At 45.6% G+C, this 25,702-nt stretch overlaps 1 protein-coding gene across 11 annotated transcripts in view; it reads right to left on the bottom strand.

Moving 5' to 3' along the window:
- The window catches only part of LOC122564941 (dynamin-1), a 243,150-nt gene that overhangs the window by 43,331 nt on the left and 174,117 nt on the right, over positions 1-25,702 (bottom strand). For 9 of the 11 annotated variants that reach the window (XM_043720440.1, XM_043720447.1, XM_043720444.1 and 6 more), the window contains 3 exons: positions 12,183-12,292; positions 5,854-5,965; positions 452-463 (listed from right to left, as the gene is read on the bottom strand). In XM_043720440.1, coding sequence (XP_043576375.1) covers positions 452-463; positions 5,854-5,965; positions 12,183-12,292 — 234 coding nt within the window. The remainder of the gene's footprint in view (positions 1-451; positions 464-5,853; positions 5,966-12,182; positions 12,293-25,702) is intronic. The other 2 variants (XM_043720449.1, XM_043720450.1) reach the window with 1 other exon arrangement.

The following is a 25,702-nucleotide window of genomic DNA, read 5'->3' as shown; positions in this document are numbered from 1 at the left end:
CTGGGTCACTTGACAACAGTCAAAGTTTGCGGAGTCAATAAACACGTGTCCCTGCATCATCATTTAATTTCAACTAAAATTGGTGGTTAATATTGCCATCCTGTGACTAGCCAGGAACTTCTATTGGACAACACTGGCCAATATCAATGATAGACAAGACAGTCAAAAACACAGCTAAACAGATTGCACGCTAAGTATTGGCCATGCAGAGGCTGGGAATCACTGGCTTCACAGTCAAATACTAAACAAGTGCCAAAAACAATGCGAAACAAGAACAGAAATGGTTCAACATCATGCAAATTTAATTTAGACATGCAAAAGTCAGGGATTGAAATGCTGGAGTAAAGAAGGAATCCAACCAGAAGGGACTCTGAAACTGGAAGAAAAGACGAAGACTCTAGTTCCATATCAGAGAAATGAAGTGTTTTTGGAGAGAGATGAACCTACTTACATTTTCTTTATCCTGGGTCAAAGGTGATGCAAATTAAACCGATATAAGGAGGGAAAAGAAAATCATTAAGTGAATTAGTGACTTAGCACTTTAGCAATTGGGGCAGTAAAAAAAAAAGCAAGGTAAAGCACAGCATTGTTAGAGGCACCAGAGAGAAAAAAAAAATCACAGTCCACCCCGTCGAATAGGACAAAGCTTAAAAAGCACAACTGCCACATCAAATTCAGAGCAAACTCTTCACAACGGCTGCAGGAACTCCCCTGGGAGCTCTGTTGTTCAGATTCTGTAACACTTTGTACCGTCAACTGTCTCCCCTCCTTTCCAATGTGACAAGCGACTGTTTCTACTCAAGACTATTTGACCATGGGTAGCATCACCGTCACACATGATGCCATTCTCCCCTAGTGTCAAGAGGGCTGCACATTTCAGCAGAAATCAACAATCGCTGAATAATTATCCCCTTCTTGGTCACAGCATGAGACCAATAAATGCAAGAGAAACCTGGGATCTGGTCATTGTTGCGTGGTTTGTGGTCAGACCTGGGGCTCTCCCTGGGTTACACGTTTTAAAATTGGTAACTGTAATCACTCTTGACACAATCGGGGATTTGTATTTTAATTTGTTCACTGGTAGTGGGCATGACTGGCTGGAATGTTGCTGACAAAGAGGGTGATGAATCTCTGCATGTTAAACCGCCCCCATCCATGTGGTATTCCTGCAGTAGGGTTAGGGTTAGGGTCACACACAGTGCTGACAGGGAGCAAGTTCCAGGATTCTGAGCCAGCAAGTAGTGAAGGAAGGAACAGCGTTATGTTTCCAAGTCAGGAAGGTGAATGGGTTGGAGTGGAACTTGTAGGGGGTGGTGCTCCCATGTATCTGCTGCGGTTCTAGGTGGGAGAGCTCAAGGGTTTGGAAAGTGCTGTCAGAGGAGCCGGGGTGCAATTTGTGGATGGTATACACTGCTGCTACGCTGCTGGTTGACGAAGTACATTGCAGCAGCAAGTTAAAGTGACAAAGCCACTGAAATATCTTGGGTTTTTAACCAGTGTAACCCCCTCACTCTTTCACCAAAACAGCCCCTCTCAGAAACGTCATCAGCTATTTGAAGTCTTAGGAATTATCGGACGGGGTGCAGAAAGGAAAGAAATCCAGTGTTTGAGTACTTCCAAAGAAGATGTTTGCTGAAGCATTTTGTCTTGCGCTCATCAGGACAATTTACAAGAATACCCAATGTAAAGGTGAAACGCATTTTATACTATGTGAGCAAAGAGTGCTGTAGTGACAAAGTGCACTCTGATTGGTTGAGGCACTGCCCTAGAGAATGTACAGTTTGATGATGATTGACCATTAACTGCCAAGCTATGTTTAAATTTAAACCAGGCAGTTTGTTCTGTCTGCAAAAAGCATGTGAACACATTGTACCTACTACACCTTAACAAAAAGGACTAACTGTTATTCTCTAGCTCATTCCTCAGGACAGTACCTTGACCAATCTGAGTCTGACTAGCTTTCAATCCCAGATTTATGAACTAACTCTAATTCTAGCAGCTGCTATAATGGGATTTGACCTTGTGGCCCCAACATATTAGCCTAACCCTCCAAATGACTAGGCCCTGTAACGTTACCACCACACCACCATCTCCATCCAACAGGCAATGATACAGAGGTGGAAGATACGGCGATAAAAAGTGATAAACAACAAGAGTTTTTAAAAAAGGGACACAACAGTTGAAAAGAAATAAATATATTGAACTGGAGAAAAGGGAGAAAGAGAAAGAAAGGGCAGAGAAAATGAAAAGAGGAAGTGAGGGAGAGAAAAAGAGACAAAAAGAGGAAGAGTGATGGGGAAAGAGGATGAGAAAGGGTCAGCACCCGGCCCATATCCCTCCAAACCCTTCCTATTCATAGACTCATCCAATGCCTCTTAAATGTTGCAATTGTACCAGCCTCCAACACTTCCTCTGGCACTTATTCCATACAAGTACCACGCTCTGTGTTAAAAAGTTGCCCCGTAGGTCTCTTTTATATCTTTCCCCTCTCACCTTAACCTTATACCCTCGAGTTCTAGATTCCCTGACCCCAGGGAAAAGACTTTGCCTATTTATCCCCTCCATGCCCCTCATAATTTTGTAAATCTCTATAAGGTCACCCCTCAGCCTCCAACACTCCAGGGAAAACAGCCCCAGCCTGTTCAGCCTCTCCCTATAGCTCAAATCCTCCAACCTTGGCAACATCCTTGTAAATCCTTTCTGAACCCTTTCAAGTTTGACAACATCTTTCCGATAGGAAGACTAGAATTGGAAAAGGAAGCAAGTGAGGGAGAGAAAAACAGAGAGAGAAAAAGAGGTAGAGTGATATATATATATATATATATATATGTAAAATATAAAGGGAAAGAGAGAAAGAGAAAGGGAAAGTGAGAGAAAGAAAAAGAGAGAGATTGATATATAGGGAGAGAGATTGATATATAGGGAGAGAAAGAGAGATATAGAGAGGTATATACAGGGAAGAAGAGAGAGAGAGGGAGGTAGAGAGACAAAGTAAGAGAAATCAGTTAAAATGTTGGATGGAACCTTTGATCAGAAGAGGCCAGTTACATCTCATCCTGTCCTTTTCTGTCAAAAGCTGACAAAACTCCAATGCATTTTCAATGTTCTCTGTTTTCATTTAATCTAAGCCGTGTGTGTGAGTGCTCTCTGCTTATTTTTCTTTCTAAAAAACTAACATAACTGGAAAGTCGGGCCCTTTCATAGTTGTTTACTGCTGGTCTTTGTGCTGTAATGAAACGGAGATGTGGATGGGGCTGTGGTGTACCAGATGGAAGCAACAGATTCTCATGGAAAGAATGACCCTGTTTCCTATTGTGCCCGGAGACCCAGCCTGAAACACTCGACAAGGAGGTGCCAGATTTCAATCAGCAACATCATCTAACATGAGAAAATGGGAGGGAAGACTGCGGGAAGGGGTGGGAGGTTTGGCTGGGTGATGGGGCTCACGGTTGAAAAATATTTGCATGTGAATTCCTAGGCAGAGACTGAAGCCAAATTACTTCCCTGCCCAGTGCAGTCCTGCCTTCATTCCAGACGCCTTGACAGCGATCCCAAGGTATGAGGATTTTGGAAAGATCGCTCATGGAGTCAAGAGCTCTGTTAGGCTCACTCCCTCATTCCAATCCACCGAAAAAAAATACAGGCCACTCAATGGAGGACATAATTTTGAAGTAAAATCAGAAAAGACCTGGAAAATGTTACAGTGTGAAGGAGCCGGTGTTGGACTGGGTTGGACAAGGTCAAAAATCACACCACACCAGGTTAGAGTCCAATGGGTTGATTTGAAAACACTAGCTTTCAGTACTAGCACCTGATGAAGGAGCAAGGCTCTGAAAGCTTGTGACTTCAAATAAACCTGCTGGACTATAACCTGGTGTCCTGTGATTTTTGATCTTGGAAAATGTTAACCTTACAGCTCCCCTCCTGAGATGTCCCCTTTCAGGTTACGGCCTCCATCAACTAAAGAGAAGGACTATCTTGCATTCATGTAGCGCCTCTTGCAACATCAGGACATTTCAAAGCTCCTTGCAGCCAAAGAAGCATTTCTGAAGTGTGTTGATCACTGTTGGCAATGTGCACAGCAAGCCCCCCATAAGACAATGAAGAGCTAATCTGTTTTTACTGGTATGGGCTGAGGGATAAATATTGGTCAGGATATCAGGGTGACCCCATGATTCTGGTACAAAGTAATGGAAAGGGATCTTTTGCAACCAACTGAGAGGGCAGCGTGGGCTGAAATGCCCCAGCATGGTATTTTACCTGATTTGGCAATGCTTATGTTATCCCTTGTAATATAATAGACAGGCCATGGATAACATGGCACTGAAAGATAATATTCTAACAGGACTAGGCATAAGGTAAGTGCAGAAAGGATGTTTCTGATGACTGGGGAGCCCAGAACCAGGGTTCACAGTCTAAGGATACCGGGTTGGTCATTTAGGACTGAGTCGAGGAGAAATGTCTTCACCCAGAGAGTGGGGAGCCTGTGGAATTCTCTGCCCCAGAAGGAGGTTGAGGACAAACCACTGAATGTTTTCAAGAAGGAGTTGGATATTGTTCTTAGGGCTAAAGGGATGAAAGGATGTGGGGGAAAGCAGGAATGGGGGAACTAAGTTGGATGGTCAGCCATGAGCATAATGAATGGGGGCGCAGGCTTGAAGGGCCAAATGGCCTACTCCTGCTTCTATTTTCTATTCTATGTTTCGAATCCAATAGACGTTTATTGCTGTTATAAACAATTAGTACTTTCAAAGGTACATCAGTGTCTGGCCATCTCTTTTAAAGTTGCATTGACATACTGACCATGGCAGAACAGGGGTCTCAGTTTAATGGTTCATCTGATGGACTGCACCTTCGACAGTGCAGCACTCCTTTAGCGTTACACTGTGGAGCTTCAGTCAAGAATTTGTGGCGACTGGAACCGATGGGAACTTGGAACACATGGGGGTGAGAGAGCTATGGCCAACACACTCATTTAGGATTAATTGCTCCAAGCTTTGAGTTGTAAGTGTTTCGCAGTGAGGTCCCAAGTCTGTGCCGAGTTAAGGCAAAGTGTCAACAAAGGAATTCTATCACAGCTCCGTATAGTTCCTTTCCTCCCATACCACCATGAACTCAAGGATAAACCAGTAAAGGATCCCGCTGGAAGGCAGCAGTGGCTAGACAGTGACTCAGCCATAATGCCCCCACAGTCAAATAGCTTGCCAAAAAAAAAATCAGTCGCTTGAAATTGTTATTGGAATCCTGCTGCAACTAGGACTGGCCTTGGGTGAGGGAAGAGGAGGAGGAGCAGCATAAAATATACATAAATACTCAGGAATGACTCATTGACCATTTTCCCTCCCACTGGCCAAACCATCAGCGCCTGGTCACAGGATGCTCAGCGCTGCCACTCCCTGGCCATTTAGACCCACTACACCAGCTCACAGCCAAGACTGGAAATTCTTTCTGCCCTGAGCTCTCTCTCTCTCTTTCTCCCTCTCTCTCTCTCCCCCTTTTGAATGAATACTAGCAGCACACTTCAAAAACTTTGGATGTTCTCTGAATGGAGAAAATACAACCCTCCAGCTCAGAAAAAAAAACAGATACCATCTTGATGTCTTTCAAGCCTTTGGAAAAACATTTTCGAAGTTAAGATCATTGAGACAGTTTTACACACCAATTGTAAGCTTAATTATGAAGAATCCATTGCAGTTGTAAACACATAGATATATAATATTGAAAAACATTATATAGAGATACTTATGCATTATCTGTCCACATGCGATAAACATACACAATCACCTGAATGTACAGGCACATTGATATACACATATATATACGTGTGTATAATATATATATGAGGATACATACCCCGACTCTCTCTGGGTAAACACCAGCCCGTAGGAATGAAGCTTTCCAACTATCCACCTCCTCCTGAGTCTCACAAGCCAGCTCCAGCTGTCTGTAATCCTTGTAAACATTCCTGCAGGGAAAGATGAAGTGGGATGGAGCGGGGGGGTAAATATAGAAAGTCACAGTTTGAGGGAGACTGTGAATATAACAAGGAGCTGGGATCAGAGGCTGCGCATACTGAGGGAGTCCTGCTTTTGTTCTTTAACTTCTAATACATTGAGCGATCCAGAATGCTGATCTGATAGGCAGGCAAGGTTTGAGAAAGGGGCTGCCAAAGAGAAAAAATGAGCAGCACTGATGGAAGTAAAGAGAGAGGAAGGTTTGTAGAGTCCCCACAGTGTGGAAGCAGGCCATTCAGCCAATCAAGCCCATACTGACCTTCTGAACAGCATCCCATCCAGACTCATCCCCTATTTCCCATGGCTAACCCACCTAGCCTGCACATCTCTGGACACTAAGGGCAATTTAGCACGGCCAATCCACCCCAACCTGCACATCTTTGGACTGTGGGAGGAAACCAGAGCACCAGGAGGAAACCCAGACAGACATGGGGAGAATTGTGCATACGCCACACAGCCTGTCACCCGAGGGTGGAATCGAACCTGGGTCCCAGGAGGAGGCAGTGCTAACCGCTGAGCCACCGTGCCATCCTAAGGAGCTACAGGATTCACATCAAATAAAGGCAGGGTCAGAAACCACGGGTCGTGCTGCTGCTCCTGGCACTAGCTGCCGAGGGCACTGGGGGTGAGTGTGACTGGAGTGGGATTACCCTCTCCTTAAAGCCATGGTGTCCAGTGATTCCGCACCCACCCAGCCCTGCAGGAAGGACTGATAGAGAGTCACTGAACCCGAAATACTGACTCTGTTTCTCTCTCTCATTGAAAGCTGCCAGACTTGCTGAGTTTCTCCAGCAATTTCTGTTTCTGTTTCAGATCTGCAGCATCTGCTGTTCTTGGTTTTACATGACTGGAGAATTTGAAGGCGGAGCCTACAGTGAGTAAGGCCATTTGTTCCATGACACTGAAAAGGCACTTGCTTTTCCCTGCATTGGAAATGGACTGGGACCTAACTCAATTCAGCAGACCTGAAGGACTGGCTCTGCTTTAGCATAATGCAACCGAAGCAGTTCAACATAAACCACTAGGGCCCAGGACCACTGATCCAGAACCACGCACTTGGGTGGATCAGAGGTTGGAAGTGTCGCCAACAACGTTCGATCAGAGTTTATACTTACTAAAGAAGGCTGGAAGCTGAAATTTGAAAAATGGTGTCTGAGGGATCTACAGCACAGAAAAAGACCCTTCAGCCCATCATGTCTGCACCAGTCATATCCAACCACCTAACCATTCTAATCCCATTGGTCAGCACTTGAGCCATAATTATGTGTGCCTTGGCATCACAAGGTACGTCTAAAAACTTAAATGTTATCAGGGTTTCTGCCCCTCCCCCCCTCACAGGCAGAGAGTTCCACATTCCCACCACCCTCTGGATGAATTTTTTAAAATTCATTCATGGGATGGGGACGTCACTGTCTAAGCCAGCATTTATTACCCAGAGGGCAGTTAAAAGGCAACCACATCACTGTGGGGTCTGGAGTCACATATAGGCCAGATAGCAGTCTCCTTCCCTAAAGGGCATGAGTGAACCAGATGGGTCTCCCTCCCCCACAACAATCATCATTAGATTTGCCGTCACCATCAGACCCTTAATTCCACCACCTGCTGGAGCAGGATTTGAACCCAGGTCTGCAGGCACTACCTGGGTCTGTGGCCCAGCAGTAATTCCACTAGACCATCACCTCCTCCTCACAGACTCTGAACCTCCTGCCTCTTACCTTGAATCTACACTACCCCATCCCCCGCATCCCCACTCCTCCTCCATTACCCCCCCCCCGCCCAGTTAGTGATTCCTCTGTTGAAGGGAGAAAGGTGCCCTCTTATCTACCCTTTCATATTTTTGTACATCTCAGTCATGTCTCCCCCCCACCCCCGCCACACCCTTAATCCCATGTTAAAATTTAGCACTGTTTTGCACGGTGAGAGAGCCCAGTGCCTGCCTGCTGCATTGTTGCTGCTGTAACACAGCAATCAGACATTTCTTACTTGGTATTCTGGAATCACATTCCTCTTTACCCTGTGCAAATTTCCTGATGTCCCAGCTGGCACAGACCAGTGAACAATTCCAAACCTGTGTGGAGCACAGGCACTTGGTTCCTTCATTATGACCCTCAACCTTTAAACCCATTGTTAACCCCATCAGAGAAAGTGCGAAGGTTTGCTAGCACTTGCTATTCTCCTGGTTACATCACCAATGGGTTTTAATTCGATAAAAGAAAGCAAATTAGTGGCCTCTCCAACTATTGCACACAACCTTCTGGGATTTATATGTCTCTGAATAATGGACCCCTCACCATAAATGACCCTTTGATTAGATTCCCTACAGTATCGAAACAGGCCCTTCAGCCCAACAAGTCCACACCAACCCACCCAGGCCCATTCCCCTACATTTACTTCTGACCAACACACCTAACACTATGGGCAATGTAGCATGGCCAATTCACCTGCACATCCTTTGGACTGTGGGAGGAAACCAGAGCACCTGGAGGAAACCCACACAGACACAGGGAGAATGTGCAAACTCCACACAAAGTCGTTCAAGATGGGACTCAAACCCGGGTTCCTAGCACTGTGAGGCAGCAGTGCTAATCACTGAGCCACCATGCCACCCCATTTGTATCATCTTATACTCTTAACTATCATTCTCAGAGTGATGCCTGGTACTGATGCTTTCTGCAGCACGCTGTGAGCAATTTAAACCTTTACAGTATGTTTTCCAAAAGGTAGTTTGATGTCAGATTTACTGATGTATAAGGAGAGGCAGGATAGGCTAGGATTTCTTTTTCCACTGGAGCATAGAATGTTAAGGGGTGACCTTGTAGAAGATTGGAAAATAATGCGGAGTAAAGGTCTAGTGAATAGCAGGTGGCTTCTCAGGTGGAGGGTTTCAAAACTAGGGGACATATTTTTAAAGCGAGATGAGAAAGATTTTAAAAAGACATGAGAGGCATTTTTTTTTTACACAGAGGGTGGTTCGTGTGTGGAATGAACGTCCAGAGGAAATGGTGGATACAATTACAGTTACAACGTTGAAAAGACATTTGGATAAGTCCACAAATAGGAAAGGTTTGGAGGGATATAGGCTAAGAGCAGGCAGCTGGGACTAGTTTAGTTTGGGATTATGATTGATATGGGCTGGTTGGACCGAAGGGTCTGTTTCCGTGCTGTACAACTTCATGACTCGAAGTCAAAGCTGCCGGCATCTTAGGAAAGGTGCTCCCAAAGGGAAAAGCTTCCTCAGAATTATAACAGAGAGCAAAGGAGACTTAATTTTCTCATTACATTTTCATAATGCACTATATTACACAGGAGATTCCTGCCTGCAATAACTGAACAGTGTTATTTACCCTCTTGAAATAAGCAAACCCATCTGAATGGTGCAGACAGGAACTTAACATGGGAGCTGGCTTGCTGGGGCAGGAATTTCCACCAGTGAAGTTCTACCTAACTGCACCACGTGCTCTAGATACATAGAGTCATAGAGTCATAGAGATGTACAGCATGGAAACAGACCCTTCAGTTCAACCTGTCCATGCCAACCAGATATCTCAACCCAATCTAGTCCCACCTGACAGCACCCAGCTCATATCCCTCCAAACCCTTCCTATTCATATACCCATCCAAATGCCTCTTAAATATTGCAATTGTACCAGCCTCCACCACATCCTCTGGCAGCTCATTCCATACACGTACCACCCTCTGCGTGAAAATGTTGCCCCTTAGGTCTCTTTTATATCTTTCTCCTCTCACCCTAACCTATGTTCTTGTCTCCCCCATCCCAGGGAAAAGACTTTGCCTATTTACCCCATCCATGTCCTCATAATTTTGTAAATCTCTATAAGGTCACCCCCCCAGCCTCCGACGCTCCAGGGAAAACAGCCCCAGCCTGTTCAGCCTCTCCTTGTAGCTCAAATCCTCTGACCCTGGCAACATCCTTGTAAATCTTTTCTGAACCCTTTCAAGTTTCACAACATCCTTCTGATAGGAAGGAGACCAGAATTGCATGCAACATTCCAACATGACCTCCCAACTCCTGTACTCAATACTCTGACCAATAAAGGAAAGCATACCAAACACCTTCTTCACTATCCTATCTATCTGCGACTCCACTTTCAAGGAGCTATGAACCTGCACTCCAAGGTCTCTTTGTTCAGCAACACTCCCTCGGACATCTCTTTGAGCAGTCTCTTTAGGGCAGTTTTTAAGAACAGGATAACACCTGTATGAAATAGCACATTAAGACTGTATTCTGAGTGCGTTAAGGATTTGGGCAGAACCTCAGCGACGAGTTTCTCTCTGATATTACTTGAACGTCAGTCTTAGGGGTCTCCCTAAGCTGACGCTGATGTTTAACCTCGTCACCCTGGATTCCAAACGGCTTTCTGACAATCTCACACCCTGTGACAGCAAAAAGATTCCCTTACAAATCTTCCAAAGCTCTCCGCCTAGTCTCGCGAAGCCCCCTGCAAAATCACTCGCCTGGAAACGTCTGTGGTATAGCTTCATGCTCCAATTTGCCTCTTAACTTTAACAGGAAAGGTTGCACCTAACACCAGCACTGCCTCAATGGGTCGAATAGTCTTATCCTGTGCTGCAAATCCATCTACGAATCTATGATGAAATAAAACTAAACGGCACTGTAGTCATAGAATCATAGAGTCACACAACCCTTCGGTCTAACCAGTCCATGCCGAACATAATTCCAAACTAAACTAGTCCCAGCTGCCTGCTCCTGGCCCATATCCCTCCAAACCTTTCCTATTCATGTACTTATCCAAAGGTCTTTTAAACAAAGTAATTGTACCCGCCTTCACACCTCCTCTGGCAGATCATTCCACACGCGAACCACTCTTTGTGTAAAAAAGTTGCCCCCCATGTCATTTTTAAATCTCCCACATCTCACCTTGACAATATGCCCCTTCATCTTGAAATCCTCCACCCTAGGGAAATGACGCCTGTCATTCACCTTATCTGTGCCTTTGATGATTTTATAAACCTCTATGCTCCCGGCCTGTCCAGCTGATCCTTATATCTCAAACCCTCCATTCCCAGCAACATCCTGGTAAATCTTTTCGGATTTAATCTCTCGGAAATCTTTCGGATTTATTGTTAATCTCTCCAGTTTAACAATATCCTTCTTATAACAGGGCGACCAGAACTGGACACAGTACTCCAGACCAGGCTTCACAAATGTCCAGTATAACTTCAACACGACTCCTAAACGCAAAAGTCTCAGCAAGTAGCATTTAGTGACATCCAAATATTGTTAAAGGGAGTCTTTCAGAAATTCAATAACTGAAAGATTCATAATCAGTGCCTACTTAGTTTGTACACATGATCTCTGAACTGCTTCGAAAGCCTGCAGGTACTAGTCAGACTGCCAACAAGGGTGAAGCTTAATATGCAATGGAAATGCTCATTATAAATAACCTCTTCTTTCATAGAATCCCTACAGTGTAGAAACAGGCCCTTCAGCCCAACAAGTCCACAATCACCCTCTGAAGAGTATCCCACCCAGACCCATTCCCTTACCCTTTACTTGCCCCTGACTAATGCACTTAAGCTACATAGCCCTGACCACTATGGGCAACTCAACACAGCCAATTCTCCTAACCTGTTCATCTTCGGATTGTGGGGGGAAGCCAGAGCATCCCCACGCAGACATGGGGAGAACATGCAAACTCCACACAGACAGTCGCCTGAGGGTGGATTCAAACCCAGTTCCCTGGTGCAGTGATGCAGCAGTGCTGACCACTGAACCACCGTGCTGCCGAATTACAAAACCTGCCTGTGAAAACCATCAGTTCTCCGGTTTGGATGGAGCATGCTCTTCCTCTTTCTACGGATCCCCCTATTTTCCTCTGAATCCTCCCCTCAACCAGATGATGGATGCGTTGGGCGTAGACTTTCACAAAGCTGTCAGCTGCCTGGCATTGCATTGGTTAACAGGCGGTGTCTGTCCCGCTGTTCGCTGACACTGAGGAGACTGGGACCAAGGACTACAGCATCTCCTCCACAGAGTGGATGGGCCAAGCCCATTGGAAGTCCTACCTGTCACTCAATCTGGGTCTCTCATATGGAAGGGTGCTCAATGTTTCCTCAGATTAGACATTGCCCATCTCATCTCCCTGCCACTGGCTGACGGAGTAACTAGAGTTTGAGACGACATACCTCTGCTCTGTGTTGAAGAGAGCGAAGATGTGCTTGCTTGACATGAATCCCTTCTCTATGTCACGTAACTTCAGGTTGTCAAGCGGCAGCATGTATTTCTTCTCTTTCTCCTGTAAGACATCAGCGGTGAGTAATTTAACATCTGACCTGGGCGAGCAAAAGGAGTCAAACAGGAAGGACTAATGCATTGCTGCCTGCAATGAACCCAAAACAGCAAATGAAAATCTTATCACAAGGCTATGTTGTTAAATGTGACAAATCCAGCTTATCAACTAGAAAGCAGGTAACTTCATAGGCCCCTGTATTTCCCTTGTTGAGAAATCTAGGTCCATAGTACTGACACCATCAAAGTGAAAAGATTAAGAGACGAACAAAATAAAAAGAGGAGAAAAAGGATGAATACAAAAAGATCCTTGCATTCATCTAACAGTGAGAGAAGGTTCACTCAACTCCAGGACGAAGGCCTTATCTAATGAAGGAAGGTTGAGCCTAATTCCATTGAATCCCTACAGTATGGATGCAGGCCATTTGAGCCCACCAAAGAACATCCCACCCCCAGACCCTCTCCCTGTAACTCCACATTTCTCACAGCCAATCCACCTAACCTGCACATTGTTAGACTGTGGGAGGAAACCCACACAGATGCAGGGAGAAGGTACAAACTCCACACAGACAGTCGCCCGAGGCTAGAATTGAACCTGGGTCCCTGACGCTGCGAGGCAGCAGTGCTAACCACTTGAACCACCGTGCCCCCCCGCTGCCGCCGCCCCCCCCACCACAGTTTAGAAGAATGAGAGTTGACTGGACTGAAATATATAAGATCAACAGGAACTGGATATGGAGAATACCCAGAGGATATTGCTTCATGTTGGGGGATGTTATAACCATGGGGCATAGGTTAAGACTGAGGACTCCCTTTTACAACAGACATGAAGATAAGTTTTTTTCTCCCCTCACAGAGTCAGTGTTCCTCTTGTTTAAGGTAATGGTTCTGAAAGAGTCCATGTTGAAGATTGCATTATGCTTCACCCTATCTGATGATAACATGTAGTAAAGAATGAGGAATCCAGCTCAAGATCTTGATGGATTCAGTTATATCATCCCTGGTTTCCTGATAGTCTTAGTAACTAATTATAACAAACCAATGTAGACAATAGACAATAGGTGCAGGAGTAGGCCATTCTGCCCTTCGAGCCTGCACCACCATTCAATATGATCATGGCTGATCGTCCTTAATCAGTATCCTGTTCCTGCCTTATCTCCATAACCCTTGATTCCACAATTCTTGAGAGCTCTATCCAACTCTTTCTTAAATGAATCCAGAAACTGGGCCACCACTGCCCTCTGGGGCAGTCTTTCAGCGTAAGGTAGTCCTGCCATTCCAGGAATTGACCTCGTGAACCTACGCTGCACTCTGTCAATAGCCAGAATGTCTTTCCTCAAATTTGGAGACCAGAATTGCACACAGTACTCCAGGTGTGGTCTCACCAGGGCCCTGTACAGCTGCAGAAGAACCTCTTTGCTTCTATACTCAATCCCTCTTGTTATGAAGGCCAGCATGCTATGAGCCTTCTTCACTACCTGCCGTACCTGCATGCTTACCTTTATTGACTGGTGTACAAGAACACCCAGATCTCTCTGTACTGCCACTTTACCTAAATTGATTCCATTTAGGTAGTAATCTGCCTTCCTGTTCTTGCCACCAAAGTGGATAACCATACATTTATCCACATGTAACTTGTATCTATTGCCATCATGGCAATAAACTACATCTTGTTATTTAGATAAGCGTCTCCTGTTGTTAATGGTCACTAGTGGTTTATCCTCTACCATTGTTAACCTAACAGACCCGTATGCCCAAGGTACCCTGGGAGGGATGGACAGGTCAAAGGGCAGTCCTTGTGGGCTTGGCTCTTGGTGTTGGCCAAAATGGCCATTAATACGTTCTGGCAATAGTCCAGGTGGGGTCACGTTGATCGAGTATTGGCCCCACTTTTCACAGTTGTGTCCACACGCAGGAGTCCTGGAGAGGGGGCGTGCCGTGCTCACCAGCACGATAGAGGTGTTTAGAGACAGGTAGACACCATGTCATCACCCTGGAGAATGTCATTTTGATTTGATAAGTGGCCTTTTATAACTCTCCATTAACCTTAATGATGTTTGTGTCACAGTGCTCCATAGGTTTAATCAGGTTTCAGGTTTACGTTAAAGGAGTGAAAGGTGGACTAGTCACCCCTGGCTTAGTGGGTGAGACAGTCCTTCACTGAACAGTCATGGATTCAAATCCCACTCCAGGGACTAGAACACCTATTCTGATTTGAGACTGTATGGAAGGTGAATGTGTCCTTAATCTTTAGGAAGTAAGTTGTGTGGTACAAAGTCATGTTTTCCTCTGATAATGATATTTAATTTAATTTTGATATACTTCTTTGAATCTTTACTTTTTGTTTTTGTTATGGTGTCCCACTAGGACCTATCTAACTTGCATAAAATGATCATTTTACAAGAGTAGAAAGGAGGTTTGGTGGTCGGACTGCAACTCAAGCATTAGTCAGTTGGGTTTGGTTCTGCAGTACATACAACTGAGTTACCTTCCCAGAGGCTCATGGAGCCCAGGTTTAAATTTAAATTTATTGAAGATTGAGTCAAATCAATTATTGATTGACAAGGAGTCAAGGAGCATGGGGTATAGGAAGGAAACCAGAGCTGAGAACACACCAGATCAACTCCATCCTTGCAGGCTTAAATGGCCAAATGACCTACATGCGATCCTAAACAGAATCCATAAAGTGCAAAAGAGGCCATTTGGCCCATCAAGACCACACTTACCCTCCAAAGATTATCCGACCAGACACTCTACCCCCATATCTCCAAAGCCAGAACATCAAGGGCAATTTAGCATGGCTAATCCACGTAACCTGCTTATCGTCAGACTGTGGGAAGAAACCCACACAGAATATGCAAACACCACGCAGACAGTCCCGTGAGGGTGGAATCAAACCCAGGTTGGTCATGCTGTGAGGCAGCCATGCTAACCACTGAACCACTGTGTTGCCCACCCAATGGCCGTGTTTCCAAGACATCCCGGATTGCTCCGTGGCTGAATACATGTTAATAAGTTGTTAATCACTGCAAACAGGATAGTTAAAATTGTGCACAGCAAGCCTTCAGAAACAACAATGGACAAATAGCAATTAATCCACATTCAGTCGTATTGGTTGAGGGGATATTTTAACCAGGAATCTGAGTGATCTTTGTTGCTGGTCCACAAACAGCAAGGGAGCTTTTAGACTCAACAAAGGCAGCAGTCTAGTCTGAAAGGCAGTTCTTCCCTCAGTGCTATGGCTGCACTGTCACAGATTGACATGCTCAAGTCTCTGGGCTAGGGGGACAGGCCTATGACTTCTTGACTCAGGATTGAGGACCCATGGTACTGATGGACAACCACTGATGTCGCACAACACTGAGGTAGATTATGAAGCAGAATTGAGGTTTGGGCTAAGAAAAGCTTGTAGAGTGGGGGGGGGGGGGTGAAGTGGAAGACAAGACATTGCACAATTTTGAGGCCCTCAGTTTAAGAATTCAATTGCGACACAACACCACATTTTAAAAACCAAAGCAGAAATGCCTTCTGTAGCCAAGGGAATCATGTGAGGAAACAATATCTCCAGCAAACACTTACTAAAAACATATTCACACACAAAACATGTCTTATTTCTTTCTCACCCTCTGGTCTGGGTACTCTTCTAAGTGACTCAACGGTGAAGTAAACTTTCATTGCAAAATCTCTCCAGGGTCAGGGTGTTCTCCCTAAGGGCTTGAAGATGCTCAAATGGAAAGGATTTTCTGATGTTTATAAGCTGTCCTCTCCAGATGGATTTGATTCAGAAATTAAGTCCACCCATTGCTGAATCGTATTGTGGGAGAGATTAAACCAATGATTTCGGGCGCAGAGACGTTCTCTGACCTAGGGCCCAGGATAAGGCCCAATCTCCTCTGGAAAATGCAGGTCAAAAGAAGTGGAGTCTTCAGGCAGGCAACAGGACCCACTTATTGAGATTAATTAGTGCCTCAAGAGGCAGGAAGGGCAATTGGAAATACAATGGGGGACCTTAAGAAACAGGAGAAGAAATAGGCCATTCGGCCCAACTGAATCTGCTCTACCATTCGGTGAGATCAGATTATATTACAGTGTGGAAACAGGCCCTTCGGCCCAACAAGTCCACACCGACCCGCCGAAGCGCAACCCACCCATACCCCTACATTTACCCCTTACCTAACACTACGGGCAATTTAACATGGTCAATTCACCTGACCTGCACATCTTTGGATTGTGGGAGGAAACCGGAGCACCCAGAGGGAACCCACGCAGACATGGGGAGAATGTGCAAACTCCACACAGTGGAGGGAATTGAACCCAGGTCTCAGGCGCTGTGAGGCAGCAGTGCTAACCACTGGGCCACCGTGCCGCCCCGTGGCTGAATGCCACTTCCCTGCCCTTTCCCCATAACCCCTTCCTGATTCCCTTACTGTTAAACATCTGTCTGTCTCAATCTTGAATATACTTGACAACCCAGCCTCGACAGCCCTCTGTGGTAAAGAATTCCACAGATTAACTATCCTCTGAGAGAAGAAATTCCTCCTCATTACCTTCTTAAATGGGTAGCCCCTCACTGTGAGTTTAGGATTGAGCCCTGGTCTCACCCGCAAGGGGAAGAGACCTCTCTGAATCTAAAATGTGGAATGCAGGGAATTTGGTCAAAGGGCTGAAGGGTGAGGGGCAAGGTCAGTACAAGCAACCACCCCCACCCCCCCCACTCCCTCCACACCCCCACACTGCTGATGGCACTCGCAGGTGAGTGGCAAGTTTAAATGTTCAGCCTTTGTTGATGTTGAGGGAAGCAGATGGATGAGAGCATGATGGAGTGAGTGAGTCAGTGGATAGGGAGGTGGTGTGAGGGAGGTAGGTCACATGGATGTGAAACGTGAGTAAAGTGGGTAAGATGGATGAGATCATCAGTTGGTGGGCTAAGGGGAGTGGGGGAGTGGTTGGAGGAGTGCGACAGTCATATCGGGGTGGTCAGGTGATCAGAAAGTAGTCACATCGAGTTGGGGGTAGGCATCACATCATGTTGGTTCTGGAGCTACCTAGGAGTTTCTTTCCACACAAACCTTCCTGGCTAACTATTAGTACATCTGAACAGTCTAAAGTCTCTGACTCTAACAGAGAGGGCCCTGTGGTCAGGTGAGGAACTCTTTGTGAGTTGAAACTTCCTGAGCGATCCTCACGTGGGTCAGTGCCTCAGGCCATCTCCAAGATCCCCCACATGCATCGCTGGCTGTACCTGCAGTCTCCAACAATCCAGGTTCTGGAAGATCCAACTCATGTTCTCCGGGACCTGGAGTCCTGGCCTAGGACTTGCTCATTCCACAAACATGAGAAATGAGCACCGCTTCCCTAGCCTGGTTGATGGTGAGCTCCATCGTTGAATTGGCTGTTGGTATTTAGACGAGCCACCAAAATCTTGACATGGTGCAGAAAGTGCCAACTGAAGAGGAGGGAGCACTAAAACATTAAATCTCCCCCGAAAGGCTGTGGGTTCATTAGATCCCCTACAGTGCGGAAACAGGCCCTTCAGCCCAACCAGTCCACACTGACCCTCCGAAGAGTAACCCACCCAGACCCATTTCCTTCTGACTAATGCACCTAACGCTATGTGCAACTTAACATGGCTAATTCACCTGACCTGCACATCTTTGGACTGTGGGAGGAAACCGGAGCACATCCATGCAGACACGGGGAGAATGTACAAACTCCACACAGACAGTCACCCGAGACTGGAATTGAACCTGGGACCCTAGTGCTGTGAGGCAGCAGTGCTAACCACTGAGCCACCGTGCCACCCCGCTTCTGATACACTATTGTCTTATCCAGGGTGACAGCCCGAGGTCGTGCATTCCTGTTGGAAGTGTTGTCTTTGGAATGAGAAATCAAGCTGAGGCTCATGTGCAACCAGAATTACCCTCTCCCAAAATCTTTTGTTCTTGGTCTCTGGGTCAATATTCTTCCCTTAACCAACATGGGGTGCATAAGCTGGTTGAGACGGCATATGGGATTCTTGCCTTTATCAGTCAAGGCACTGAACACAAGAGCAAGAAGGTTAACCATCTTAACATTGGTTAAACCGTGGCTGGAGTACTGTGTGCAGTTCTGGTCTCCACACTGTAGGAGGGATGTGGATGCACTGGAGAGGGCATTAGAGGAGATTGACCAGGGTATGGCCTGGAGTGATTCAGCTACAAAGACAGACTAGATAGGCTGGGGTTGTTTTCCTTAGAGTGGAAAGGCTGAGGAGAGTTCTGATTGAGGTGCACAAAGTTCAGAGTGACATAAACAGGATAGATAAAATCAAACATTGTTTTCCCCCCAAGTAGGGGGGTCAGTAACCAGGGGCACAGGTTATAGGTCAAGAGCATGAGGTTTGCAGAGGATTTGTGGACAATATCTTCCCCCCAGAGGATGGTGGGAATCTAGAACTCAGAACCCTAACCCTACGGTGGGTGGAAGAAGCAGGAACTCTTAGGGTATTGTGAAACTGGAGAGAGTGCAGAAAAGATTTACAAGGATGTTCTCAGGATTTGAGGATTTGGGATATAGGGAGAGGTTGAATAGGCTGGGACTGTTTTCCCTGGAGCATCAGAGGGAGGAGTGACCTTATAGAGGCTTATAAAATCATGAGGGGCATGACTGGGGTAAATAGACAAGGTATTTTCCCAAGGGTGGGGGGGGGGGATCCTAAACTAGACAGCATAGGCTTAAAGTGAGGGGAAATGATTTGAAAGGAACGTAAGGGGTAACTTTTTCACACAGAGGGTGGCGTGTGTATGGAATGAGCTGCCAGAGGAGATGATGGAGGTTGGTACAATTACAAGATTTAAAAGGCATCTGGATGGATATATGAACAGGAAGAGGTTAGAGGGATATGGGTCAAATGCTGGCAAACGGGACTAGATGTATTTAGGATATCTGGTTGGACTGATAGGTCTGTTTCTGGGCTGTACAGCTCTATGACTCTGTCTCGAAGCATTTGAAATTTCATTTAAAAGAAACCAAAGAGCTGCTGATGATGGAAATCGGAAACAAAAACAAAAACCAAAATTGCTGGAAAGACTCAGCACGTCTGGCAGCATCTGTGGAGAGAGAAAGCAGAGTTAACGTGTTGGACCCAGTGACCCTTCTTCAGAACTGTCAGTAGCTGGGAAAAAGGTTGGACTGTATGCTGAGGGTGAGGTGGGAGAGGGGGAGGATTAAACAATCAGGTGGAGATGGACAGACTGGAAATAGTTGGTCAAGGAATAGGGGTAGAAAGTCAGAAAGGGGAATCAATAGTTGCTAATGGGGACCATTGGGACAATGGGAATTTTCACAGATTACAAGGCTATCGGTCAAGTAAACAGAATTAGGCCAGATGGCGGCTTGATGACATGATGGGCCAAAGGGCCTCTGTCCATATTATAAAAATTCTACAACTCTGTCATGAAGTCAGAGCTGGTCATTATCACACTGCTCTTTGTGGGGAGAAAGTGACCACAGGCTCGACACTGATCGATTCTCCTCCTCGGATGCTGCCTGACCTCGTGTGTTTTTCCAGCCCCACACTCTCTGCTCTTTGTGGGGACCAGCCAATTAAATGCTGCACTTCCCACAGGACGACATTGGCTTATTGTCTGTAAATCACTTCGAGCCATTGCAAAAGGCACTGTAACCAATGCAAGAAAAGATGGGGGAAGGCAGTCGTTGAAGTGGAAATGGTCTCTCGGCCTATAATTCATTCTGAGAAAGCTGCAGAGTGTGTATGACTGCATCAGACTGCCAAACCAATGTACTCTTAACTGCAGGGGTACAAAAGTTTAAAATTTCCTTCCCTCTCGCCAAGAGGCACACCCTGCACAGACTCTATGAGCAGAGGAATAAAGTTCAGGAGTGACAGGAAGATGACGTATAGCTTAGATTCAACCAGGCTTTCTGATCTAATTCATGCCAGTCTCAAACAAAGTAATTTTAAAGACGTATAATATGTGTATTAAAGGCACCACTGAGGTTTAGTCTGGAGGTAAAGCAACTCTTTAGCGACATTGAGAATTCCAATTTCCTTCAAAGATTCTGCCTAATATTAGTACCATCTGTTGCTAACAATCCCTAACTTACTGAACTGTCCGCACTGTTTCATTATCAGAACTGCTGATTCCACTAAAACAAAATATTTCCAGCTGCACGATTTTAAGCCACACACTCGAACAAACTGTAAATGTGGCCTTTGCTCTTTCAATCTGTGCTTTGATCCCAGTTTCTGCAGCTTCCATTGTCAGTGGGACATCTCAGTCAGACGTCAGTGAGGGTTATTTCCCAGCCTGACCGCACTTGGAAGGCCACGCTGCGAGAGGAGAAGTGCACGGCCCAAGTCCCCCGAGGAGATTAATGGAAGGCTTTGTGCTGGGGTCCCTCGCTATGTCCACACTGTCAACACCCAGATATATCTCCACTTACAAATGGGGGCCCCAGTTTGGAAACACACATGTGCCTAAGGATGTTACCTGTCAGTACAAGGTAAGGGGATACATGATGAACAGTAGGAACCAGGGAAGTACCGAGGATCAGAGGGACATTGCTGCACATATACATGGGACCCTTAAGGTACCAAGATAGTTAGATAGCATGGTTAACAAGATGCATGTGATACTTGTCTTTATTAGCTGAGTAAAAAAAATCACACAACGCCAGGTTATAGTCCAACACGTTTATTTGGAAGCACTAGCTTTCGGAGCGCTGCTCCTTTGTCAGGTAGCTAGTGAACGTGAGGGTAGTACTAGCTACCTGATGAAGGGGCAGCGCTCTGAAAGCTACTGCTTCCAAATAAACCTGTTGGACTATAACCTGGTGTTGCGTGATTTTTGACTTTGCCCACCCCAGCCCAACACCAGCACCTCGAAATCTTTATTAGCTGAGGCAGAGAGTTTAAGAGCAGGGAGGTTATGCTAGAACTGTGTAAGACATTGGTCGGGCCACAGCGAATGTATTATGGACAGTCCTGGAATCCAAATTGTAGGAGGGATACATTTGCACCAGAGAAGATGCAGAGGAGATTTATCAGGATGTTGCCTGGGCTGGAGATTTTAGTTATGAGGAGAGATTGGACAGACTGGTGTTGTTCTTCTTAGAGCAGAGGAGATTGAGAGAGGACCTGCTGGAGTTGTCTGAAATCACAAAGAGCATAGATAGGGTGGACAGGAACAAACCCTTGATGGTGGGATCAAAGACCAAGGGGCATAGACTTAAGGGAAGGGGCAGGAGGTTTAGAGGGAACGTGAGGAATTTTTATTTTCCCAGCAGCCTCTGGGACTCACTGCCTGTAAGGGTGATAGAAACAGAAACCCTCAAGACATTGAAGAAGTATTTAGATGAGCACTTGCAGAACCAAGGCAGACCAAGGCTGCGGGCCAATTGCTGGGAAATGGTATTAGAATAGTTAGGTGGCTGTTTTTGACTGCTGCAGACACGATGGGCCAAACAGGTTTTATCTGAGCTGAAAACCCAAGCCTCCATGACTCAACTGCCCCAGAATTAGCAAACAAGACGATATCCCAAATAACAGACCAAAGAAGATCACTCCCACTCTCTTGAGCCAAATGCACCATTCAGCAATTTCATGCTAATCTCGTACCCGACCTCTGCTTTTCTCCCCATATCCCATGATTACCTCAGTGTCCAACAAGACACCATCTTAGATATTCTCAGAAACTGGGCATCCACAGTTCTCCAGGGTAGAAAACTCACACAACTATTTTGAGAGTTGCAATTCCTCCTCATTTCAGCCCTATACAGCTGATCTCTTATCCTGAAACTATGACCTCTGATTCCCTAGCCTGTGGAAACAAAGTCTAAAAGATCCTTGGAATTTTTTAAATGTCAATGAAATCAGCTTTCATGCTTCTAAAGCCAGAGAACATAGGCCCATTCCACTAATGTTGTTAAGCACATCAGGAGACTATACAAGTTTCCTTGCCCTACTCCATATCTGTGATCTGTGTCCCTATCCATGTAAACTTGTAACAATGTAATTGCACCTTCTCGTCAGTGGAGGCACTATATTCCCTCCCTTTGGCAGCAACACAGAAGGGTGTCATATGTTTACATAAGCTGCTTCCTTTACAAATGCTGTCACAGGAGTTAATGATATTAACATCAAACAGTGTGAGAATGTATGATCTTAAGCCAGAAATTACATGATTTCTGGGGACCCAATTGTTGGTTGCTCTTTCTCTCCTTCTCATTCTCTCTTTCTCTCTCCTCCTCACCTAAAGCCTACATTTGGGTTGGAGTAGAAAAATTACCATTACACCTTGCTTCTGCCCCCTGTCTGGTCTCACAGAGAACAAGCTCAGGTTAAGCTGCAGGCCTATCTGTGCCACACTCACACCATCGAGAAGATGGTCTATCTGTTCCAGTTTCCATTCACTTCAAATCCCTTGTATCCAGCAGAGAGAGAAGACAGTGTTCTTCCTACCAGTCTCAGCTGGATTTAATGTATGGCCTCAGAAATTGAAGGAACAACGTGCTCACCCCACAGATAGAGAAAGTATAGGTCGTTCTGCTATAACACGCGTTTCGCTGTAACGTGATTGACAAATTGGGAACACTGTCTCTACAGTGCCAACTTTTAAACATGTGTTGGCTATAACATGATTACATCAACAACACTTTAAGCGCTCTTTCTAAAGTGCATAACGTGGGGTTGCATATGAATGCACCCATCGCATTATAGAACTGACCATACTTTGAATGAGAGAGGGTATACGAGTTTGTTGGAATTCAAGTGTGAGAGTGCAGGGGCAAGAGAGAGAGAGAGAGAGTGATGGCATGAGAGGGAGAGCAGATGAAACAGAGAGTAGGCAGGAGAGAGCACAGGGGGTGTGTGTGATAGAGAGAGAGGGCACAAGAGAGAGCTGTTGGAGGAGTCAGTGACAGAGCAGGTACGAGAGACAGAGAAAAAGGGCTCAAGAGAGAGCCAGCAGATGAGTTTGAGAGAGAAAATATAGATATAATTAAGAGAGAGGGAAAGAAACGGAATGATCCCATTTGGTAACTGAAATAATTGAAACAAACAAACAGCAGTGAGATTGGGTCCCATTAATGTCAGGGGAAAAACAAATTTCTCATCAGGTCAAAACTGGAGATGAACAGCAAGTAAGATCTAAAAGAAGGCAAGGATAGAATCATTGAATCTCAACAGTGCGGAAGCAGGTCATTCGGCCCATCGGGTCCTCACTGACCCTCTAATGAGTAGACCCACGCCACCCACACCCCCCCCCTCCCCAATCCTCCGACCCTATCCCTGTAAGCCTGCATTTCCTATGGCTAACCCACCTAGCCTGCACATCCCCAGACACTATGGGCAATTTAGCACGATGAATCCACCAGACCTGCACATCTTTGGACAACCCACTCTGTACGGACAGACTGAGGGGCGGGGAGAGAACAGGCTGGGGGAAGAGGAAGAGAGAGAAAGGGGCAAGAATTGGGAAAGAAAAATCCAAGAAATAAACTGAATCAGCAAAAAAAAAGCCCAGAATGTGAAATACTTCTTGGTTTTGTTCAGGATTTTAATGTCTATATTATAAAGAAAAAAAATCTAATTAGCATGAAATTACAATCAGTAATGCTATAGCTAGGGACCCCAATCGATTAAGTGCAGCAGGATTCATATTGAAATAATTGGAGGGTTCTATAACACAATGAAGAGGCTGCAAATTCTCTACATCTTCAGGCTGTGTGGCTGGTCTGATCTCGATGCACATTCTGTGAATTAAGTTGAACAGTTTCAGAACCTGACCATCTCCAGCAGCTGAAAAGCAAATTGTATTTCTTCATCCTTTCATGATTCGGAGATGCCGGGTGTTGGACTGGGGAGTACAAAGTTAAAAATCACACAACAGCGTCGCTCCGAAAGCTAGTGTGCTTCCAATTAAACCTGTTGGACTATAACCTGGTGTTGTGTGATTTTTAACTTTGTTCATCCTTTCAGTAATTTATGTCCCGTATTTGCAAGCCTGGTGAATCTGCAAGGATCCCGCACTGCAGAACTGGCACTCACTGTGGGCAATCATAAAATGGTGCAGCACTGAGGGAGACCCTTCAGTCTGCTGTGTCTCTGCCAGCTAATTGAAAGAGTTTCCCAATTTGTCCCAGTCCATAAGACATAGGAGCAGAAGTTGGCCACTCAGGCCAACTGCTATTCAACATGATCATGGCTGGTCTGACAATCCTCAATTCCACTTTCTTGCCTTTTCCCCACAACTCTCCACCCCCCTTACTGATTAAGAATCTGTCTATCTCAGCCTTGAACATAATTAACAACCCAGCCTCCATGGCGCTCTGCAGTAAAGAATTCCACAGATTCACTTCCCTCTGAAAGAAGACGTTCATCCTCATCTCTGTTCTGCTCTCCCCAAAATGCTCGCCCAATTTATCTTGTCCCAGTACTCATCCAATTGCAAAGCTCCAAATGAATCTGCTTTCATGACCTGTTCAGGCAATTCAACAACTCACTGGCTAAGGGAAACATTGCCTCATGCCACGTCTGATACTTTGAACCCAGCTCCTTAAATCTGTGTCACCCTGGTTACCAAGCCTTCCACTAGAAACAGTTTCTCCATTATCTTGCCACCAAATAATTAATTGTTTATTTCATGTTCTGAAAATCGCCTTTAAAGGAATTTCAAATGGGGCAATTTTCATTGACCTCATTGGTAGCATTGGGTACAGTCTGGTACCAACAAAACCAAAAGCTGGGTTACCAACGATATTGCTATCACATACTCAATTGCAGAATACTACATCTTAATATGCTACCCAACGGTCCTCACCAAACTTATAGATGTGCAACTCAACTCATCCATCTGCATGAGGACCAGTTTGTCTGAACACCTTCAATTCCCCTGGCTCTGAGGACTGAGCCACATTTGCCCCTTTCTAACCCTCCATGTCAGGAGGGTATTTGAAAGCGACAGGAGAAGACCTACACCAACCCTCAGCCTCCCTCTATTCAATCACCTCCTGAACCCATTCTGAGCACACATGTCCTTGTGTGAAAACCATTGTGCCAAGGAGTAACTGCCCAATGACAAGAGGAAGTGGTGACCGTCTCAAGTGGAGACAACTGTCCACTTGGCTTTGATCTCACCCAATGATGTTGGTGAGACCACTTGATTAGATTCCCTGCAGTGTGGAAACAGGCCCTTCGGCCCAACAAATTCACACCGACACATCCATTCCCCCTCTGACTAACATTATGGGCAATTTATCATGACCAATTCACCTACCCTATATTTACGCCTGATTAATGCATCTAACCTACACATCCCTGAACACTACGGGGCGGCACGGTGGCACAGTGGTTAGCACTGTTGCCTCACAGCGCCAAAGACCCGGGTTCAATTCCCGCCTCAGGCGACTGACTGTG

The sequence above is a fragment of the Chiloscyllium plagiosum genome, chromosome 30 (assembly GCF_004010195.1).
Source record: "Chiloscyllium plagiosum isolate BGI_BamShark_2017 chromosome 30, ASM401019v2, whole genome shotgun sequence".
In the NCBI taxonomy this organism is placed as follows: Eukaryota; Metazoa; Chordata; class Chondrichthyes; order Orectolobiformes; family Hemiscylliidae; genus Chiloscyllium; species Chiloscyllium plagiosum.
This window is presented reverse-complemented; position numbering and strand designations above follow the sequence as displayed.